Source organism: Lepidochelys olivacea, assembly GCF_965140295.1.
Source record: "Lepidochelys olivacea isolate rLepOli2 genome assembly, chromosome: 6".
NCBI lineage: Eukaryota > Metazoa > Chordata > Testudines > Cheloniidae > Lepidochelys > Lepidochelys olivacea.
Window position 1 is genome coordinate 124,134,778 of NC_140416.1, and position 22,126 is coordinate 124,156,903.

At 43.1% G+C, this 22,126-nt stretch overlaps 1 protein-coding gene across 4 annotated transcripts in view; it reads right to left on the reverse strand.

Annotated features, from left to right (window-relative positions):
* The window catches only part of KLHDC1 (kelch domain containing 1), a 65,554-nt gene that overhangs the window by 18,321 nt on the left and 25,107 nt on the right, over positions 1-22,126 (reverse strand). For 2 of the 4 annotated variants that reach the window (XM_084631297.1, XM_084631296.1), the window contains 4 exons: positions 21,606-21,689; positions 19,596-19,679; positions 8,931-9,029; positions 6,829-6,887 (listed from right to left, as the gene is read on the reverse strand). In XM_084631297.1, the coding sequence (XP_084487423.1) occupies positions 6,829-6,887; positions 8,931-9,029; positions 19,596-19,679; positions 21,606-21,689 (326 nt within the window). The remainder of the gene's footprint in view (positions 1-6,828; positions 6,888-8,930; positions 9,030-19,595; positions 19,680-21,605; positions 21,690-22,126) is intronic. The other 2 variants (XM_084631299.1, XM_084631298.1) reach the window with 1 other exon arrangement.

Below are 22,126 nucleotides of genomic sequence, written 5' to 3' on the forward strand. Positions count from 1 at the left end.
TAATCAACCAAAGGAGCAGCCTCATACCCAGGTCAATATATAACTCAGATCTTACCCAATAATTACGCTGTTGCCAATCCTTTAGTATCTAATATCTAAAGGTTTAATTATAGAGGGAAAGAACGGTGAGAGTTAAAATTGGTTAAAGGAATCAAATACATACAATAAATGCAAAGTTCTTGGATCAGGCTTATAGCAGTGATGGAATAAACTGCTGGCTTGTTAAGTCTCTGGTTGCTTCAAATCATTGGAAGGTCCTCAGTCCTTTGGATAGAATGCTCCCATTAGTATAAGTTCATAGTCCAGAGGCTTGAGCAGGAAAGAGGCAAAATGGAGGTATTTCCAGGGCCTTTTATAGCTTCTGCCATGTGGAGGGAAACCCACTGTTTCAAACAAACCCCTCCACACAGCTTGTGGAAAAATACAGGTAACAAGATGGAGTTTAGTGTCACATGGTCTCGTCACATGCCCTAGCATGCTTTGCTGAGTTATAGCAGAGGCCATTACCCATACTCTAGCTAGAACACAGGAAAGTCCATTAGGTGTAGATAGGTGTCTTTCATGGTCCATTGTGAGTTAAATGTTCCTTGATGGGCCATTCAACTTGAACAGTCCCTTTACAATGTGCTGGCTAAATACCTTGTGGGTGATACCACAGGAGCAAACACATTTGAAATACAGGTACATAGTTAACATTTATAACTTTAGATATACAAATGATGCATGCATACAAATAGGATAATCATATCCAGCAAATCATAACTCTTTCATAGACACCTTACTTGACATTGTACAAGGTTTGTTGCGATTATATAACAGTGGTAGCAACAATGATCTACATAGTCATAATTTAATCAGATAACATCACACTGGGTATCAGTGGGATCGGTGGAAATGTGTATGCAAGACCTTGATTGCACAGTATGAGATAGGTGTCTTTCAAGGATCCTGGGCTCATGCCTCCACTGAAGCAAAAGACACTGTGTTCGCTTTTGTGGCAAACATGTCGATAGTGGGGTTTCCCCATCAGTGAAATACTGCATATATGCCAACCTTGCTCTGAGACTTTTTGGGACATTAGGGAGGTTGCTTGGACCTCTCTCCCCCTTTCCCTCTCTTCTCAGACACTGGGACCTCTCTCTCCTCATCTGCTCCTCTCCCTGTGGAGAAACTGGGACCTCTCCCTTCTCCCCTCCTATCATCTCCCTGTCTGTGGCCAAGAGGGGACAGAGTTGACCCCTGGGCAGTGTTCCCTCTAATTTTTTAAGTGCATGTGCAGAATGAATTTTGTTATGTGCACCAATATGGAGGTGATTGGTGGCGGGGGTTTGGCCAAGGGGTTCGGAGGGTGGGACGGGGCTCAGGGCTGGGGCAGAGGGTTGGGGTGCGGGCTCTGGACGTGGGCTCTGGGGTGAGGCCGGGGATGAGGAGTTCAGGGTGCAAGCTGCCCCAGGTCCAGGGACAGAGGACTCTCCCAGCCTTCTCCCTGCTGGCAGCACGGAGCTCGGGGGGGGGTCGTCTGTCCCCTCTCTCCCCGCTGGCAGCACAGAGCTCTGGGGGAGGTGCCTGAGGCAGCCCTGCACGCTCCAACTTGCTCCTCTCTCCAGTCCCCGCCCATGCCCTACCTCTCTCCTCTCGAGGTCCCTGTGGCTGCATGGCCCTTTATAGCCTGCTGCGTAGCCACGCATCTTAGAGGGATCTTAGCCCCTGGGCCACACCCTCATTGTGTCCTTGAGCCCCATCCCCCAAAGAGAAAGAAGGGGAGGATTGGCCCTAGGAAAGCTGCCCTCCTATGAAGTTTAGGGCTTGGTCAGTCCCAGGCCTGGACATCCTTCCCAAAATGGTCCTCCTTCTCTTCTACTTCTTCTGTCGCATTCCTTCTCCTCCTCCACTGCTGCCTTCATTTGCCCCTCTGGCTTCTCCTTCCCCACAGATTGTGCAGAAGGCAAGCCGCAGCAACTGTCAGCTAGGTCAGGGGAGCTGGATTCACTGCCCAAGCTGCATGTTGAGCTCCAGCAATCCTGTGTAGACCCTTCTGGTGCACTCTACATACCTAGCATCATAGTTCAGGGCAACCGGACCTGTATTCCCCTTTTCTGGTCCCCTGAGGGCACCCATTCTAGGCTCCTGGTTCCTCAACCATCACTTCTCTTGGACAGACACCTGCACCTCTCTCCCTCCCGACCGGGGTTTTTCCAGGCTGCACAGTTCTCTGGGTACATTGTGATAGCCTCAGCAAGCCAGATTGACCAACCAGGCCAGTCTGTGCTTTATTTTCTAGGTTTAAGCCTGACTTTAGGGTAATTGATAGAAGTTATTAGTCACCACACAGCTCTTTATAAGCCAGCACATTATTCTTAAAGTGAAAGCATTACAGAAAAAACATACTAAAGCAATAAAAGAACCTAGAAACATGCTAAAAAGCTTACTAGAGATCACCCCAACTCCAACAAGAGCTCTTGTAGGAGTCTGTCCTTCAAACTCCACAAAGGGGTTTCCCTGTGGTTACAAGTTCATAATAGCCTTAGCTCAGAACAAGCATCCCCATGAATAGCTTGGGCCTTTGATCTTCAGATTCTGGGAACAGATAATTAGTACACAGTAGTCCTCCCCTCTGGAAGTAGCTTCAAAAGGCTGGGATTCTGCATAACCAGAGGCAGGAAATTTGCATTCACCTCCCCCTAGAGATGTGACACACAATCCCAGCTCACAATAATGAATATAAGGCATTCATTTAAAACAATGGACCCCAAAGCTACTTAAACTTAATTCAATAAGGTCTCTAATGGATATGGCAGGAATTGCCTTCTCTGTCACACCTACAGTGCATTAACATAGTCCATCAGGGTCCACACGGGGCAGTCAGAACACAATATGCAGCCTGTGGGCTGGACAGTGAATCCACCAGCACCCCATCACATGCAAAATTGCCGCAGCTTGCCTCCCATCAGACCCTCACTGTGTACTCTGTGCACGTGCCATAGGGATGGTGGAGAAAAATGCTCTCTGTGGCCGAGGTGCTATTTGCTGAGTTTGTCGGAACTGAGTGGTTGAGAGTGACAAACAGATATTTGTACATAGGCGTATAATGTGTGTGCTTGCAAAATTAGTAGATTTAAGCCTGAATTAGTAATTTTGTAATTACATATAAAAATCAGGAGGATTATGGAAAATTAGGGAGGGTTGGCATCTCTGATATTGGCATGATACTATTCAGGGTTGATGACAGATTGTCTCCTTACAAAGTCTGCTAAATCATAGTTGGCTCCTGTGAGATGGAGATTTATTAGGGTTATCCCATGTTTTTGACACCATGTCCACAACTTGATTCTGTCCTGGCAAAGGGGTGGTGAGCGGGCACCTACTTATTTATTTACATAAAACATTTCAGACGTATTGTCCGTGAGATCCTGCATAGCAGAATTCTTTAAAACAGGAAGGAATGCTATGCAAATTAATCTGATCGCTTGTAATTCTAGAATATTTATGTGTAGGATATTGTTCTTTTGAACCCAAGTTCCTTGTATTTGGAGGCTGTCCAGGGGTATGTCCCAACCTGTTCCTGATGGATCTGGATCAGTGTCTTTTAAGGCGGTGGTGTAGAGAAGAGGACCCCATTCTGAGCATTCTTGGGTCGGACCAACAATTCAATGATGACAGAATGTGAGTGGGAATCACGATGTGCATGCTCATTTGATGATCCAAGGAGTGAAACACGAACCTTAGCCAATCTTGTATATAGATGAAGTTTGGCTACTGGTGTCACATACATGCATACTGACATGTGATTTAGGAGTCTGAGGCAGGTTCTTATTGTGGTTGGTGGATTCATTTTCATGCTGGTGGTCATCATCTAGTGAGGGTGAAATCTGGCTGCAGAAAGGTATGTGTAATAAGGCAGGTCCTCCTGGAGCGTCCCCTCATGGCTAGAGGTGCCACAGCCTCAGTGTCTCCAATATACAGGTCTTCATAAACTCCATCTTCATTTTTTTGTTCAGTAATGCCTTTGCTATGGGCTAATTTATTAACATAAATGCTTCAAAATAACCCCCCCAACGTATAGTCCTTCATCATAATACAAAAGCCAGGCTCTTCTTCAGTCTCCCTTTTTTAATCAGATTGGCGGGTACCAAGATTTCTCCCTGGTGTACCTTAGCCAAACTCAAAGCCCAAATGAAAAGTGCAAAATAAACAGAGTCTGCTTGCCTTGCGTTTAACAAAAATGAAAAAGTAACCAAGGTCTGCCCACGCTGGGCTTATGTTCTTAGTCCTTCCTGGGTTCTCCCACCATATCAAAATTATTCTCTTGGACTTCCTTCTCCCTGAAAGAGACAAGCTCAAAGATGTCAGCCGGCAAACTTCCCTCCACTGCTGTCCTGGTTCTGAGCTTTGTAGATTCTGAAGATCTACATTTTTCCTGGGTTCTTCCCAGCTCCCTGTTACTTGTCTGGAACACCAGCCCACATAATTGTTTACCTGGATATTCCTTCTCCGTTGGTTCAAAAGAGGTCAGCGGGCAAACTTCCTCTGCTGCTGTCCTGGCCCTGAGCTTTTACCAACTCTCTTCCCGCAACAGCTCTCCACTATTGCTCTCTGGAGAAATTCCAGCAGCTTGCTGTCTTTTGGGACCTTCCACCAAATCCAAGCTGCCCCTTCTTGTCTCCCCCTTCCCAATTACTGCCTGACCCTTTATATATGCCGGGTGTCTTCTCTTCAGTCCCATTAGAAGGCAATTTACCAGGCACAGGTCGATGGGCCTGCTCCCTCTTAAAGGAGCCAGTCCCCCTATGACAGTATGTTTTTGTCAGTTTGGAGTTGATTAAGGCTTCTGTAAACTCTATTGTCTATAATGGGTTGTGGGAGGACTTTTTGTAATTCATCATGAGGCCCAGCTGTCTGAAGAAGTGAAAGACATAGTTCAGGGCTCTGGCAACTTGCTGATGAGACTTACCTTTGATCAGCCAATTGTCAAGATATGGATAGACATGAATGGCATGTCTCCTCAGATAGGCCACCACAACAGGTAGGTATTTTATGAAGACTCTCGGTGCTGTGGACAGGCTGAATAGTACAATCTTATATTGGTAATGACTGGGCTCTACCGTATATCAAAGATAATTCCTGTGGGTTGGATGGATTGCAATATAGAAGTACATGTTTTAAAGGTGAAGAGCCACAAACCAGTCTCCAGCCTGAAGAGAAGGGATGATGGAGAATGTTACCATTCTGAATCTTAGACAGTGTATATATTTCTTCACTCTTTTCAGATCTAGGATAGGATGAAGACCCCCTTTTGTCTTCTAAAGTTAGGTGTTGCATGCCAGCTAATACGGGCACTGCCTAGCTGTGACTTAGAAGTGACCGGTCCCATTTTAGATGTTAATGCCCTTTTTTCAAGGTCTGAAATTTCTCTCACTGAGATCTCAAGAAGATACAACTTTAACCAAGTTTCCCTGGATTTCCTTGTTCTGGTAAAAAAAAGAATGGCAAACTGAACAGTGATCTGGCACATGGTTCTTGTTAAGACAAAAAAGGTAGTGGTTATTTATGGCTGACTGTAAGAGGAATGAGTCCATCACAAGAAGCCCAAAGGCTTAGAATCTGCCACTGTAGGTTATAATATTGATGCAAAGCGCCAGAGAAAAATTAAATGTTTAAAAAAAATTAAAGAAAAAAGATGATTTGATTGAGAAATTAACCATAACTGACTAACTAGATGACAAATATCAAAGGAGAAGATAGGTTTCAGAGTAACAGCCGTGTTAGTCTGTATTCGCAAAAAGAAAAGGAGTACTTGTGGCACCTTAGCGACTAACCAATTTATTTGAGCATGAGCTTTTGTGAGCTACAGAAGTGAGCTGTAGCTCACGAAAGCTCATGCTCAAATAAATTGGTTAGTCTCTAAGGTGCCACAAGTACTCCTTTTCTTTTTGCAAAGGAGAAGAAATTTCTACTAAGTGGTAGCAGCAGACATTGCTTGTTTTGTCTCACTGCAATGGACAACAAGAAGGAAATGAGGGGCAATCACGGCCACTCTGCACTTGGATGGCGGTGAGGGGCGCAAGACCATGCAGGTGCAGGAGTGGCCCAAAGAACACTGTTGTTCAAAGATTCTAATCTTGTGCAAAAGTCACATGCACTTAGAGTGGGATCCACATGGACACACTCGAAGACACTGCATTCCCCTGCCTTGCATGAAATGACAGTTAGGCAACGTAGGGAAGAACAGACACAATGGCCATCAAATGACATTTGTCTAAAATAGCTACATGAAAATCAATATATAAACAGTGACTCCTCTTCTCTAGTGGGTTCTATCATAAATGCTCCCTACCAAGTGTAATAATAGGAAGCAAAAAAATAATTTGACAAACTTTATCAAAAAGTAAATATTTACGAAAGAGTCTTCCCTCGTAAATTCTACTCTTTCTTAAATGTTTGTCTTGATATACACTAAAACCTTTCCCCAATCTAGAATATAAAGAAGAGCCTCATCTACATAACATAAGACATATAGGGACTGTAATGTTAAAAAGACATATGAAAGTAAAATTTCAGTGGTAATTTACCCATGTCTGAAAATGAGGCAACTAAATCACTACATGCTGTGCTGAAAATTTGCCTGATAGCATCAGTGGTCCTTGGAGCACAACAGAGAACAGTTTAGTAGCCACTACAAATTAAATTGAAATAATAATGTAACAGCTGTTGAAATAGTTAAAAAACTCCCATTCTCCTCCTAGAAAAGCTACTATAATAGCATCAAAACATACTGTTAAATAGTTCCAATCTGTTATCTATAACTAAGTGGCACATGGCCAAACTTACCTTCCAGACCAAATCCAAGTGTCTAAATTCAGACAATGCAAATCATTCATTCTAGTTTGCTAAAACAAAACAACAAACAAAAAACCGCTCAAAAACAGGTGTTTTAAATTAGGCATGTGATAAAGTAGAGTATTTCAGAGATCTTCCTAGATACTATGTATTTAAGTAACATTCTATTAAAAGAAATTTGTACCCATGTAGCTCAGCACAACAGTCTGAAAAATCCCCAGATCAGGAGAGAGGGTTATTCACTCTGTGCAGTAACTGAGGTTCTTTGAGATGTGTGTCCCTGTGGGTGCTCCACTTTATGTGAGTCTGCTTCCCTGTGCCTGTGATTGGAGATTTTCAGTAGCAGAGCCCACTTGGACCGCACATGCGCTCCCCTCGCGCTGCTTTTGGAGATTATATAGCGCTGTGCGGCCAAACCAGTTTCTTTTCTACCGCATAGTCCGTGTCTGAACTCCGAAGTAATGGGGAGGAGGGTGAGTAGTGGAACACCCATAGAAGGACACATCTAGAAGAACCTCCGTTACTGCACAGGGTGAATACCCCTTTCTTCTTTAAGTAGTGTCCCATATGGGTGCTCCACTTTAGGTGACTGGAGAGCAGTGCCCCTTGTTGGAAGGATGGGGCTTCGGAGTTGGGATTCATGAGCGATGATAAGACAGTCAGTCGTAAGAGAGCATCCGATGTTAAGTCCTACACAATCGCATAGTGCTCTGTGACTGTATGGGCTGATGCCCAAGTGGCTGCTTTACAAATTTCTGTAATTGGTACATTGTTCAGGAAGGCTATAGAGGTGGAAATTGATCTCATGGAGTGTGTTTGAGTTCCTGGGCAGGGGGAGGGTTTGCAAATCATATTGACTATAGTAGAAGTGAATGCAACCGGAAATCCATTTTGAAAGCCTTTGTTTAGATATAGCTGAACCTTTTGATCTTTCAGTAATAGAAAGGAATAATTTTGGCATATAAGTCTAGCATGTGGAGCATGGCCTCCCTTTTATTCCCATGTGGCTTGGGGAAGAATGATGGGAGGTAAATAGCCTAATTCAGGTGGAATGAGGAAGGTATTTTAGGTAGGAACTTTGGATGTGATCGTAATGTATCTTTATCTTTGAAGAAAATTGTATATAGCGGGTACATCATGGGAGCCACTATTTCCCCCACTCTTCAAGCGGATGTGATGGCTATGAGAAAGGTTGTCTTCATAGATAGATGTATGAGTGAGCAGGTTGCCATGGGCTCAAACAGTGAGGCATCGTAGCATCAGATAAAGGTCCCAAGGTGGAGTGGGATCTTGTCAAGGATAGAGGTTCCAAATACTTGTGAAGAACCGTTTTGTTATAGGATGGGTAAATACTGAATGTCCATTAATCTTGCAGTGGAAAGCCACAACAGCTGCAAGATGAACTCTAATTGAACCTGAGGATAGTTCTGATTTTTTTAGTCCTAGGATATAGTTAGGGCCCTACCAAATTTATGGCCATGAAAAATGTGTCACAGACCATGAAATCTGGTCTCCCACTGTGAAATCTGGTCTTTTGTGTGCTTTTACCCTATACTATAGAGATTTCACGAGGACACCAGCGTTTCTCAAATTGGGGGTCCTGACCCAAAAGGAAACTGCAAGGGGGTTTCAAGGTTATTTTAGGGAGGTTGCAGTATTACCACCCTTACTTCTGTGCTGTCTGCAAAGCTGGGTGGCTAGAGAGTGGTGGCTGTTTGCCAGGCACCCAGCTCTGAAGGCAGCGCCCCACCAGCAGCATTGCAGAAGTAACGGTGGCAATTCCATACTGAAGGGCTAAAATCCATATGCTGTTTATGTTGCAACCTGATATATAGACTATGCCAGCTCTTTTTACAGGCCCAAAGTCCAGAGTTTGGTCAAGATGCCAGAGATCTAAGGCAAATAGTGAACAATATTAGCTAAGAAGCAGAACAAACAGAAGACAACCTTCCTTATTGCTGAGATAAGCTTGGTCAGCAAGATGCCAGATGGAGAATTATAATTGGTGACTTTATCTAAAAGTTGCAAACAGACCTAACGAATGAAAGGGGCCCTGTTTCTTCTGTAGAAGAGGTGTCTTCCTACACACCAACCTTGAGTTTATGGAAGAGGTTCAAACGAGTCAGTATGAGATATGACATCCTCCCTCTCACAGATGTACATCCCTCCTCCAAGCCATTACCAGTGCCTGCCTTAGAAACACAAATGAACAACTAAAAAGCAATCTTTATTGCCAAATACTTTTCATTTGTCTCTTTGCTTTAACCCCCAGGTATGTACCTGTTGGACAATCAGAGGAGCTACTTCGTTCCTATGGACCCCAAATCAGAATTCAACATATATATTTTATACTAACACAGTTTATACATTGTTTAAAGGAAAACACCTGTGTACTAATTGTATGTTACTTGTTAACCTGAAACCATGGGCGGAGACATTATGTAATCTTGGACTATTGGCTACTGTGCTTATCTTGTCTTGCTGCTAAACCTATCCAGGGGTTTGGGACTGCCTACCCTGTCACTTCCCTCCACCCATGGAAAATCCATATAATTCACTGTAATCAATTGTTTGGCAGTGTCTCTGAGCCTAATAAGCAAGGTGACACTCCGCCAGCGCTGTGCATAATAAACCCACCTTGATTATCATACACATTGTAAGGAGAGTGATCACTTTAGATAAGCTATTACCAACAGGAGAGTGGGTTTGTTGGGGAGGGTGGGGAGAAAACCTGGATTTGTGCTGGAAATGGCCCACCTTGATTATCATACACATTGTAAGGAGAGTGATCACTTTAGATAAGCCATTATCAGCAGGAGAGTGGGGTGGGGGGAGAGAAAACCTTTTGTAGTGATAAACACCCATTTTTTCATGGTTTGTGTGTATAAAAACATCTGTATTTTCCACTGAATGCATCCAATGAAGTGAGCTGTAGCTCACGAAAGCTCATGCTCAAATAAATTGGTTAGTCTCTAAGGTGCCACAACTACTCCTTTTCTTTTTGCGAATACAGACTAACACGCTGTTACTCTGAAACCCACGTGCTTGCTTCTACACAGTGTCCATACTTTGTTCCTTCAATACCATGCCACCCTTACTTCTGCACTGCTGCTGGTGGTGGCTCTGCCTTTAGAGCTGGAATCCCAGCCAGCAGTTGCTGCTCTTCAGCTGCCCAGCTCTGAAGGCAGTGCTGCCGCCAGCAGCAGCGCAGAAGTAAGGGTGGCAGTACCGCAACTTCCCCTTACAATAACCTTGCAACTCCTCCACAACTCCTTTTTGGGTCAGGACCCCTACAATTACAACACTGTGAAATTTCAGATTTAAATACCTGAAATCATTAAATTTATTATTTTAAAAATCCTATGACCATGAAATTGACCAAAATGGACTGTGAATTTGGTAGGCCCTAGATATAGTCCAGTATCTGTGGCATGGGTGAGGTGATAGCCGAGGTATGTCTGTTGGCGCACCAAATGTGGAATCTCTTCCATTTGTGCAGGTAAGTAGCTCGCATAGTCAATCTTCTCTGCTATTTAATAGTATCTCCTTTACATCTTCAGAACAGGTCATCTCAGTATTCTGGAACCATGCAGGAGCCATGCCTTCAGGTGGAGGATCTCTCGGTTTCGGTGGTGAGTCTGGCCTGCATCCTGAGACAGGAGATATGGAACAGGGTGACGAATGACTGGTGGGCATACTGTCATCCATAGGAGGTAAGGGAACCATGTTTGTCTGAACCATGTTGGGGCTATCAAGATGACTCTGACTTGTTCCTCTTTTATCTTGCAAATTACTTTGGGCATTAAGGGGATCAGTGGAAAGGCATACAGCAGATGTGTGTCCCATTTGATGAGGAAGGCAACCCCCAGAGAACAGTAGCCCAGTCCTGCTCTTGAGCAGAACTGTGGGCATTTGATGTTCTCAAGTGTGGCAAAAAGGTCTATACTTGGGAATCCCCAATGTCTGAATACCTTGTATAGGATCATGGTATCTATCTCCCACTCATGTTCCTGTGAGAATGTTTTGCTTAGTGTGTCTACTGTGGTGTTGTGACCTCCCAGTAGGTAAGTCCTGAGATGTTGATGTTGTGGTGAATGCACCAATTTCATAATTTCAGTGCTCCGACACACAGTGATTGCGACCTTGCTCCCCCTTGACAGTTTATGTAAAATATGGAAGCAATGTTGTCGGTCATTATTCTTTTGTCCTTGTTTCTGAGCAGTGATAAAAAGTGTGAACATGCATTCCGGACTTCTTGGAGTTGCAATAGGTTGATATATAAAGTTGACACTGAAGTTGCCCTGTACTCTGTAATTTTGCAAATATGCTCCTCGATCCAACAGAGACATGTCTGTTGTCAGTATGAGTGACAGAGGTGGCTCTGTGAAGAACACACTTTGTGCGGCTTTGTCCACCAGTCTAGTGAGCTTTTGACTGTGACTGGCATTAAGAGACACTTGTTCAAATTGTCTCTGTGCGTAATGTATACTGTCCTGAGCCACTCCTGAAGGCAGCGCATATGTAGTCTGGCATGTCTTACAACAAAGGTGGTCATTGCCATAAGTCCTAGTTGTAAGCATGTTCTGGCTGATACCTGTGGGCTGGATTGCACTGTAGAGATCAAATTGATTAGTGGGGGTAAATCTGTGAGACAGTAAAAAAAGCAGGAGTACTTGTGGTACCTTAGAGACTAACAAATATGTTAGAGCATAAGCTTTCGTAGGCTACAGCCCACTTCATCAGATGCACAGAATGGAACATATAGTAAGATATATATATATACACAGATAAGTTGGAAGTTACCATACAAACTGTGAGATAGTGTGACAGAGTGGACTAGGCCCTGAAGCCTCCAGCTGGAGGCCTCACGGTCCTGCCACACATCTCCCCATCCTGAAAAAACTGCCTAGAATGGCTGTGTGGGACGCAGCCAATAAGAAGGGGCTGCAGGGAGCAGCCAGTCAGGGCCCAGCAGGCTAGTATAAAAAGAGTCAGAGTGAGTTCAGTTCCTTGCTGGAGCTGGAACAGTGTGGATGGTGTGCCTGGCTGGCTGAGGCAGCTACAGGACCTTGGACAGAGCAGTGCTAGCAGAGATGCGGGAAGGGAGCAAGATGGTGTTCTGGGCTGGCTGCTGGGAGTCAACTGGGACAAGGCCCTGAGGTAATGGTGAAGAATGTGCTGGGGCCATGGGAAGTGGCCCAGGGAATTGCAGTGATGCAGTGGATGGCTGCTATGTATAGGGTCCCTGGGCTAGGATCTGGAGTAGTGGTGGGCCTGCATGTCCCCCCTGCCACCACCATTAGCCGCTGAAGAAGTGGCCTGGACTTTTGATGCAGCCCAGAAGGGGGAACTGAATTCTTTTAGTGGCCCAGCAGGAGAGCCAAGAGGGTGAAAACACTGCCTCCAGGGAGGGAACCCTGGGGCACAGTTCTATGCCAGAGCAGGGGCAATTTGAGAGAGTATAGAAGGGGCTGAGAGACAGTTTGAACCAGAGTACTATGATAGGCCCTGCTGGACTGATTGAGGAGTGAGCCTAAGGACAGGGCTGCAGGTAAAGAGATGTTACAGAGGGCACTGAGAGAGGTCCCAGTTGGACTTGTACCCCTGAAGGGTTTTGCTTTTTATTTCAAACACAGACAGTGTGTGACTTGGCTGGAGAGCTGAGTTGCTGAAGACTCACTGCAAGGGATACAGAAAGGGTGGGCACATGCACTCTGCCAAGGGGGGTGCTTGTGAGCGGTGAATGCCACCCTGTTACAGTTGGCAATGAGGCTTTGGCCTCTAATGCATTGAGGTAGGCCCCAATAAATTCTAGGTGCTGTACAGGTATCAGTATCGATTTCTGAATGTTTGATTGGAGGCCTACTTGTGAGGAAAGGGCCATTGTCCTTTGTGTTGCTGCTAGGGTATCTTCTTGAGAGGGGGCTTTGAATAAACAAACCATTCAAGTATGGGAATATCATAATTCCCTGTTTGCAGGGGTGAGCTGTCACCTTTGCAAGGATCACGGAGAACACTCTGGGTGCCACAGAAAGGCCAGACAGAAGTATCTTGCACTGGTAGTGATCCTGCTCCAGAACAAATCTGAGGAATCTCTGATTTGATGAATCTATAGTGATGTGAAAATATGCATCTTGGAGGTTGAGGGTTAAGAACCAATCCCCCTGTTCCAGTGCTAGGATTATTGTTGCTAATGTGACCATCCTGAATTGGTGAACTTTGATGGGTTTCCATGACTGTTCTTTCTCGGGATTAGGAAGTAGTTGGAATAAAAGCCCATCCCTCTGTTGTATCAGAACAGGTTCTACAGCACCCAAGTGCAGGAGGTGGTTTATTTCCTTCCATAAAAGGTGCTGATGAGAAAGGTCCCTGAAGTAGGATGGGGAGAGAGGGCAGGAGGGAGGAAAGTAAATTGAAATGAGTATCTGATGTTGATAATTTCTAACATCCACTTATCTGAGGTGATACTCTGCCATACTGGGTAGAATGGAGTCAGGCAGTCTCGAATCTGATGGTGGTTGGAGCAGATGGGACTAGGGAAAGCAGTAGAGGTGGCCTATATTTTGTGACCCTCTGTCTTTGCAAATCACATCGTCTCTGCGAAGAAACGTATGGAGCAGGTCTCTATCACTGTGCAGAATGGTATTTATTCGGGCTTCTCTTTTGCGCGGGTGTGTAGATATATAAAGACTGAGTCCTTTAAGTAATGAAGGGATTCATCCATCTTGTCCACAGTTTCAATCCTTTGAAGGGAAGATCTTCAACCATAGATTGTACCTCTTCAGGAAATCCTGAGAAGTGAAGCCATGATGGCCTTCGCATGACTACAACTGGAGACATTGATTGGGCAGCTGTGTTGGCTGGGTCTAAGGAAGCTTGTAAGGCCACCCTAGCCAGAAGGTGACCTTTGAGATAATTGCCTAGAATTGTTGTTTTTTCCCCCCAAAGATGACTGAATTTATTGAGTCATATTTGAATAGTTGGTGTAATTAAATTTGGCCATCAGTGCTTCATAATTGGCAATTTAAAATTGCGGAGTCGCTGATAAGTAGGCCTTGCACCCAAAATGGTCTAACCATTTCCAATCTTTATTGTACGGGGTATTTCTAGTATGGTGTTGCCTGCTCCACTCATTCACCGCCTTGACCACCTACTAATCTGGGGAGGGATGTGAAAATAGAAACTCCTTGTCCTTAGAGGGGACATAATACTTTTTGTCTGTTCTTTTGCAGGTGGGAGGTATTGTGGCAGGTGTCTGCTAGACAGCCTTAACTGGGTCCATCAGAGCCTCATTTATGGGGAGTGCAATTTTTGAAGAGGTTGATGTTTGGAGTATATCCAGTAACTTATGTTGAGACTCTGTAACTTCTTCCAAAGATATTTGTAGTGAGTCTGCAATTCTTTCAAATAGTTCTTGGAATTGATTAAAATCATTGGCTGCCGGTGGAGAAGGCATGATAGTATTTCCTTGTCCTCTCCGGATGAGGTTAGTTGGTGGGGTGACTTCCTGATCCATCCTCTCCTCCTGGTCCTCAAAAGTCTGGTCCTGAGGTTCGGGGGGGGAGGGTGTGTGTGTGTCTACTTACCGAGGCTGATGCGGAGCATCTTGAGCTCTCAATGGGTGCTAGGAGGCCTGGAAAATTGTTGCCTGTATGCAGCCCATGGATCCCAGTAAGGCCATTGTTGTGGGAATGGCATGTGTGGCATCCATGTATGTCTGTACCATCTATGTGCATAACCCTTAGGCTGACATCTGGCCTGTACCAAAGGCTAGTAGTTGTCTGAGCGGAGTGTTGATGAGAAGTAAATGTCCTTTTCCTCATTATTGTCCTCCTCACTGGATAAAGGGGGCAGATCTGGATGGCGGTGTTGAATGTGACAGTGTCGAGCGCACTGGGTATGCGATGTGTACCAGAGCAATATCGGTACCAAGGAGATTCCGGTATTTCACATACCAACAAGTTGTAGCCTTTTATTTTATTTCAAGTGAATTTTGTAATGTGGTATTACACCACCATAGGTTCAGCTCTGGTGGCTACAGTTTCAAGCTCAGAGTGAAAGTCACCTCTGCTACTTGTTTTAGACGTATAGTCTCTAAGAACACATAAAGACCAAGGATAGTGACACTCATACATTTACAAGTACAAGGTTTAGTCTGTGTTTCAAGTTTTATTAAAGTCATGATTACCCAATGTGATACAGGAGGGCCAGGGAGCAGTGGTAGAGGGGAAATATATAAGCCCTAGCATATTAAGGCGTGGTTCCCTGTAGACTAGGGAGGGTTGCTACAGGTTAATTGGAGCACCTGTAGTCAATTAAGGCCCTGTCAGGAACCTAATAAAACCCCCTGCTTCAGAAAGTCAGGGAAAGAGGAGGAAGGAGAGAGGACTGGAGTTTGGAGGTGTGTTGTGAGAGCTGAAAGACCAGAGAACTGAAGTAAGGGAGACCCTGCCCTCGCAGGGCAGGGAGATTCCCTCCCCCAGCGTCTAAGGACCAAGGATAACCCCACCCAAGGAGGAAGAGGGTAAGAAACCCGCAGGGGTTGAGAGGGGCTGGGACTTAGAGGGAGGAGCAAACCCACCCCCCACCACCACCTTCCCAGGCCACTAGCAGGGCCTTCGGCACCCAAGAGCAGGGGCAAAGGATGGCATCTTAGCCCCTACCCCAGAAAAGTTCAGGACCCACCATACGAAATCAGCCATCTTGTCACACCAAGCATATAGAAATCCTATAAAGACCCATGCACAAGTTACATATACATCCTTAATGATATTCTTATACTCTGATGGCTGCCTTGCCAATTGATCATCAGTAGAGGGATAGTTCCTGCTGGAGTTTTCCCATAAGGAACTCAACTTGCCCAATCTGGGCACCCTCTTTTTATAATGTGATTCCAACTATACCTCATTAACATTTACGATATAATGCACCCTGTAATTAGGGTGCACTAATGCACTAGGATGCACCCTGTGATTGGGGTGCACCCTGTGATTAGGGAAAAATGTGACTACCAGGTATCTTGTAAGCAAAAAACTTCTCTTATTGTTAATTTTTTGCAATACCACCCATACGCACATCTTTCCCCATAATCTTGTACCATTGGGTCATTCTTTAGTCACTTATTTATGTCAAGCATTTCTTAAGCCTATGGCCTACTATGGCTAAGCTAAAATCCTACGGGCCTCAGCCTGTACGCATTGTGTTTCAGCCCTACTTATTTAGATACCTAATATATACTTATCCCTTCTGGCTACCAATCAGTCTTATATTTCTATAATCCTACAATTTAAATCTATTGAGAATACAATGATTATATATGACATAGCATGTTAATCATATCACACAATAAATGAATGATAAAATTAACTAATTGGCTATAAAGTCCTTCTGAAAACAAAATTCTTATGGTACCACAGGGAGACATTAGCAGTAGTACCACTATAGTCAAAGTGGTTATCAGTGCCAATGGGGTTCTGTGCTCTGCTGAGGGACTGGTAAATTGTTGTGCTGCCAATCTGCTTGGTGCTGCATGTCTGAGTGGCTCAGTTGGTACTGGCATGGAGGAGCTAGGCTTATCTCTGCCACTCCTTTCTGAGCCCACCCTCTTAGGGTTCTTGGCTTTAACGGTACCAGCGATACCAGAGGATCCCACCAACTCAAAGGTGTTCAACCTTGCTGTGGCCAGTACCAATGTCATCAAGCATGCTGGGGAACTTTTCTTTTTAGCAGGTTCCCTGGTAGAAGAGGTTGTTGTTCTCTTCATGGTGGCCTTTTGCGAGGACTGCAGCAGTCTCCTCTGTGAGGGAAGCAGGAAATGTTTCTCTGAACCTGCCATTGAGGTCAATGGGGACCAGTGCTCAGAGGGAGTCTCTGACCCCAGATTGGAAGCTGGACACAGCGAGCTTTCCATCATGGTAAATTTTAACTTGAACACTGACTCTTCTGCTGCATACCTTGAAGTTGAGGCAATGCATATACTTTTGTGGTATGCGTGCCTCTCCTAGACAGCGGATGCACCAAGAGCGCCCATTGCTGATGGGGATAGTCTCCCGACAAGAGAGAGACTATATGAATTTGGAGTATCTGGGCATGTCCCTCTTTCCTGGTATCTTTCCCTAACGGGAAGGAGCATTGTGGAAAAAACTACACTACTCTACAGATAACAGATTCTTAGCAGAAAAAAAATTTTTTTTTAAACAAGAAATAAATAAATGAGGGAAGAGCATAGTTCTAACTATCACTACAACAACACAACACTAAATATGCTCTGCTGAGAGCTCTGTCTCAGGCCAAGGGCAATAGAGAAAGAAGGAACTGAAGGCAGTTTGGTCACACAGCGCTATATAGCCACAAAAAGTGGCACGAAATGCAGCATGTGTGGCCCAAATGGGCACTGCTACCAAAACTCTCTGATCACAGGCACAGGAATGTACACTCCCCTAAAGCAGAGCACCCATATGGGATACTACTTGAAGAAGAAGCATTTATCTTTTGTAAAAAAAGTCTATTTGAAAATAAACTACTGATACTTGCCTCCTTCCTAGAAAGTTTTAGGGGCTAGTTTTCTACTTCTTTCAGTAGTGTTTAAGTTTATTATTAAAAAAATTAAGTATTACCCATAATAGCTGTAGTAAGTGTTATAATATGGGTAGCATTCTGCATATAGTTTAATTTTACTTTATTGTCTTCTCATTTTGGCCAGATCTACTGACTTACTATCTACTTAGACCCAGATTTAAGGTGCCTAAATATCTTTAAAAATATGGTCCTTGCTGATGCCTTCTCTCTGTAATGCCCCAGAATGCATTTGTAATATAGAGAGAAGGGTAGCATAAAATCCCTCCTTGGCAGCTGTACTGAATCGCTTTACCTGTAAGGGGTTAAGTAGCTAAAATAGCTTAGTTGGCACCTGACCAGAAGAAACCATGAGGAAAGAAGATACTTTCAAATCTGGGGGGGAAAGATTTGTTTGTGGCTCTTTTTGTTTGTTTCCTCTCCGGAGGGGGGGGAGAGACCAAGCAGGTACAACATCTCCTGAAAATACACCTGGAATGATATACCTAAAATTACAGAAATTGTAAGTAGGGCAAGGACATGCGTTAGGTTATCTTTTGTTTTGCCTTGTGAATTTTCCTATGCTTCAGAGGTAGTTTTATTCCTGTTTTTGTAACTTGTGAAGCTGAGCCCAGTGGGGAATCCTCCATGTTTTAAATCTTTTTATTACCCTGTAAAGTTACCTTCCATCCTGATTTTGCAGGTGTGATTTTTATTTTTTTTCTTTCTAAATAAAGTTTTTCTTTTAAGAACCGGATTGACTTTCAGTGTCCTGAAGACACAGGGTCTGATCTGTACTCACATTGCTAACCAATTGGTTGGTATATTATTCTTAAGCATCCCCAAGAAAGAGGGGTGAAGGGGCTTGAGGGAATATTTTGGGGGGATAGGGATTCCAAGTGACCCTTCCCTGAATTTTTGTGTAAATCATTTGGTGGTGGCAGCAATACTGTCAAGGACAAGGAAAGGAATTTGTGCCTTGGGGAAGTTTTAACCTAAGCTGGTAGAATATAAGATTAGGGGGTCTTTCATGCGGGTCCCCATATCTATACCCCAGAGTTCAGAGTGGGGGGAATCCTGACAGCATTATATTGGAGGGGAGAGAGAGAAAGGGGGGAGAGAGATTGGTAGTATTTATTTACATGAGACAGCACATAAAACATCAAAACCACTCAATTAAAATGTACCACTTGCTATTATTTCATTCACTGATATAGAAAAAATAAGTGGTTTGACCATATAAGCCCTTCAAACTGTGTTTAGCACAGATTACAAACATTCTGCCACTTATTTGAAGCTTACCTACCGTAAGTCATACTTTGGCAGGACTTCTTTGAAAGCAAAGCTAATGGAGCTTACACACAGCTTACCCGTTTTATTGGGTTTATGAACATTTTATGGATACCTTATCTATCCTTATAAGACAACAAGTATATATATTTCTATCATTACCTTTGAAATGCCTCATGTCCTGGATTCATCTGAAGATGTGATCAATGACATTTGCACAATGTCAATGGACTGAGTTATTCTTCCAGTACGTGACACTTACCTTACTGCTGAAAGTAACATTATTTCTTCAATTTGAGACTTTTTAAAATATTTACTTTGACTAATTGCCATGTGGTGTTTTAGCTCTAGCTTTGTTATACTGTTTCAGTACATATGTACAAAAAGCTCTTTGGTTGGATTCTTCTTTGAATTTACTAATAAATATGCAAAACACAAAAAATATTTTATGAGCTAAAGACAAAAGATTCCATTAAAATAGAAATGAACATCATTTAGGACTAAATTATGGAATCTAGCCATAACTCTAAGCCAGAAGTAGTGCAGACCTAACAGTCACACAGACCTAAAAGTATACTACATGCTTGTCTGGATGTGCCCCCTCCCTATGGCCAGCCATCTTTGTAGACCAGTGTGGAGTGGTATATGACCAGGGCCTACCACTTGCCTGCTCTCTTTTGGGCAATTTGTGCTTCCACCCTTAGGGTTGCATAGAAGAAGCAGATTGTCCATAGCCTATTTGCAGGTGCACAAGGAGGTAAAAAGACATCTTGGGACTTCTCTCCGTGAACATATGGGTTAGGAGCAAAGACATTCTGGGCTCTGTTGGTACTGCATAAATAAATTGCTTTCAGTAAGTAATTAACAAAAAATAATATTGTTGCCAATAAAATATTAATTAAATAACTACTAACCAGCACTCGTCCTCCAAAGATGTAACCCTTATTTCCCAGCACAGCACATGTATGAGCTGCTCGAGGCTGAGGTGGAACTCCACCCTGAAAGGGCCAATGCAAGATTTTTTAGAACATTAACCTGTACAGTGTCCGTAAATGTCTAACTGCAAGTCAATAAAACATGAAATGCAATGGTAAGGTTGAAATGCACCCCATATCTTCCAATATGAAGGCAAAATTGCAAACGTGCAAAACAATTTGTGGGAACACCCAAAACTCCCAAGGCATTAGATGACACATTTTATAGTACAGTTCAGCCTTAACTAAATTGCCATAAATTTTGGTGTTCAGTTTATTCTCTCAGCACCTGATTTACCAATGCTTTATTCCAGTTTTACACCAGTGATACTCCACTGATTTCTAGAGTTTCATCAGTGTAACACTACAGTAATACTGGTGGAAAAGTCCTCTAGGGCCTGTTTTTCAGAGGTGCAAAGTACCACATGTGGTCACCTCTGGGGGTGGGGGAAAAGCAGCAGCACTTAAAATGCAGGAATTTTGCAGAGGGTTTAACAAAACTTTGACTACTCAAACCTATGGAGTTGGTTCATGATCAGGATTTATGGTAACTCCTGGGGATAAATTTTAGACAGTAGGTTCGCCTTCTTATGCTTAAAGATCTTGTATGTTGCGAAGGTTATTTGTTTGAAGACAAAAATATCCCCATGATGTAATATTGAGAAATAATAATGAATACCTAGCTCTTATATAATATGCTTCATTCATAAATTTCACTGCTTTACAAAAATCAGACTCTTAAACTTTGTATGTAATAGCCAATCACCTGATGCCAGCGGGAGTTTTCCCTATGTAAAAAAAAAAAAAAAAAAATAGGGATTGCAACACTGGGGCCTTAGCTTTTAATGGAACTTTTCACTTAAGAATTTTATAGAATCATAGGAAGTCACATAAAAGAAACATGAAAGTGTCGAACAATCTTATTATGTTATAATTCTTCCACTGAGCTCTTAATGGAGTCTGTGTAATCTTACCAGAATTTTATGAGGCTCTTCATTATGCTATAATATTAATATATAAAAATGTTCACATTACAGTTTTATTGAGAGCTCACTGAGAATATATGCCATCATTGGAACAATATTAATATAAAAGAATTTCTTACATGCAAGACATCAGTTACTGCTCCTGTTCACACTTAAAATAAATGTTAGTCTTTCTCAGCATTAAACCCTTGATGCAACGGAGTTATGAAACACAGCAACTGAATCTACACAGTATTCATTCAAGTGTATATATCCCTTCAATATTAAACCATTTTTTTTCACAAATATCAAAAGGCTGAACAGCTACTCTAATGACTAGAGACCCAATTTTGCAATTGGATCTGCATGGATGGAACCTGTGCCTGCTGGATACCCCACTGAAGTCAGTGGAATGCAACATGAGTGCAGGAGTCCATTAACATGCATCTGATTGCAAGATCATAGGAATGGCCATAATGGATCATGCTTGTGGTCCATCTTGTCCAGCATCCTGTTTCGAACACCAGAGGACTCGGAGGAAAATGCAGGTAGGTAGATACGTGGTGATCCTAATCCTTGAAAGTTAGATTGGCTTAAACCCTCATTTCAGGGTTCATCTCCCTTCCAATACTCTTTTTGTCAGTATTAACTACTTTAACTCTGGATATTCTTGTTATCCAGCCCCTCTTTGAATTTTACTATGTTCTTGGCCTCAACAACATCCAGTAGCAATTACTTCCAGTCTAATTACATCTTTTGTTGAAAACCGGCTTTGAATTTGCCACTTTTTAGTTTCATTTAATGCTCCCTTACTCTTGTTATGAGATAGGGAGAACATAAAAATGCACTCATGTTATGAGCCTGAGAAATGCCACATGTTCAAAATAGTTCTCCCTGACATCAGTCTCTAAAGTACAGTTATTATTCAATATGTGGTGGAGTTACAAAAAAGTACAGAATGATTAAAGATTTAAAAAATACTCACTCTAATTGTTGGTTGAAACCAAGTTTGTGTGTTTGTATCAAAAGCATGAACATCGTTATGCCATCCCCAAAATATCTGCCCTTCCTAAAAAGAAGAGTGAAATATCTAAAATTAAATTTTTTTCATTTACTTAATCTCATAATCCTTTTGTTTCATCAAAAGGGTTTAGGCATAAAAGTGACAGACAATTTATTTTCTGTTTTTAATCAGAGTAAGTATAGGCATGCACTAATTTTTATTTTTAAAATACACATGGGGTAACATTTACAAAAGTGACAAAACATGTAGGTGCCTAAATCTCATTGAATGTCAATGGGATTTAGGCCCCCTAGTGCCAAAGGCACTTTTAAGAATGGCCATACTGGGTCAGACTAAAGGTCCATCTAGCCCAGTATCCTGTCTTCTGACAGTCACCAATGCCAGGTGCTTCAGAGGGAACGAACATAACAGATCATCATCGACTGATCCATCCCCAGTCGGCCATTCCCAGCTTCTGGCAAACAGAGGCTAGGGACACCACA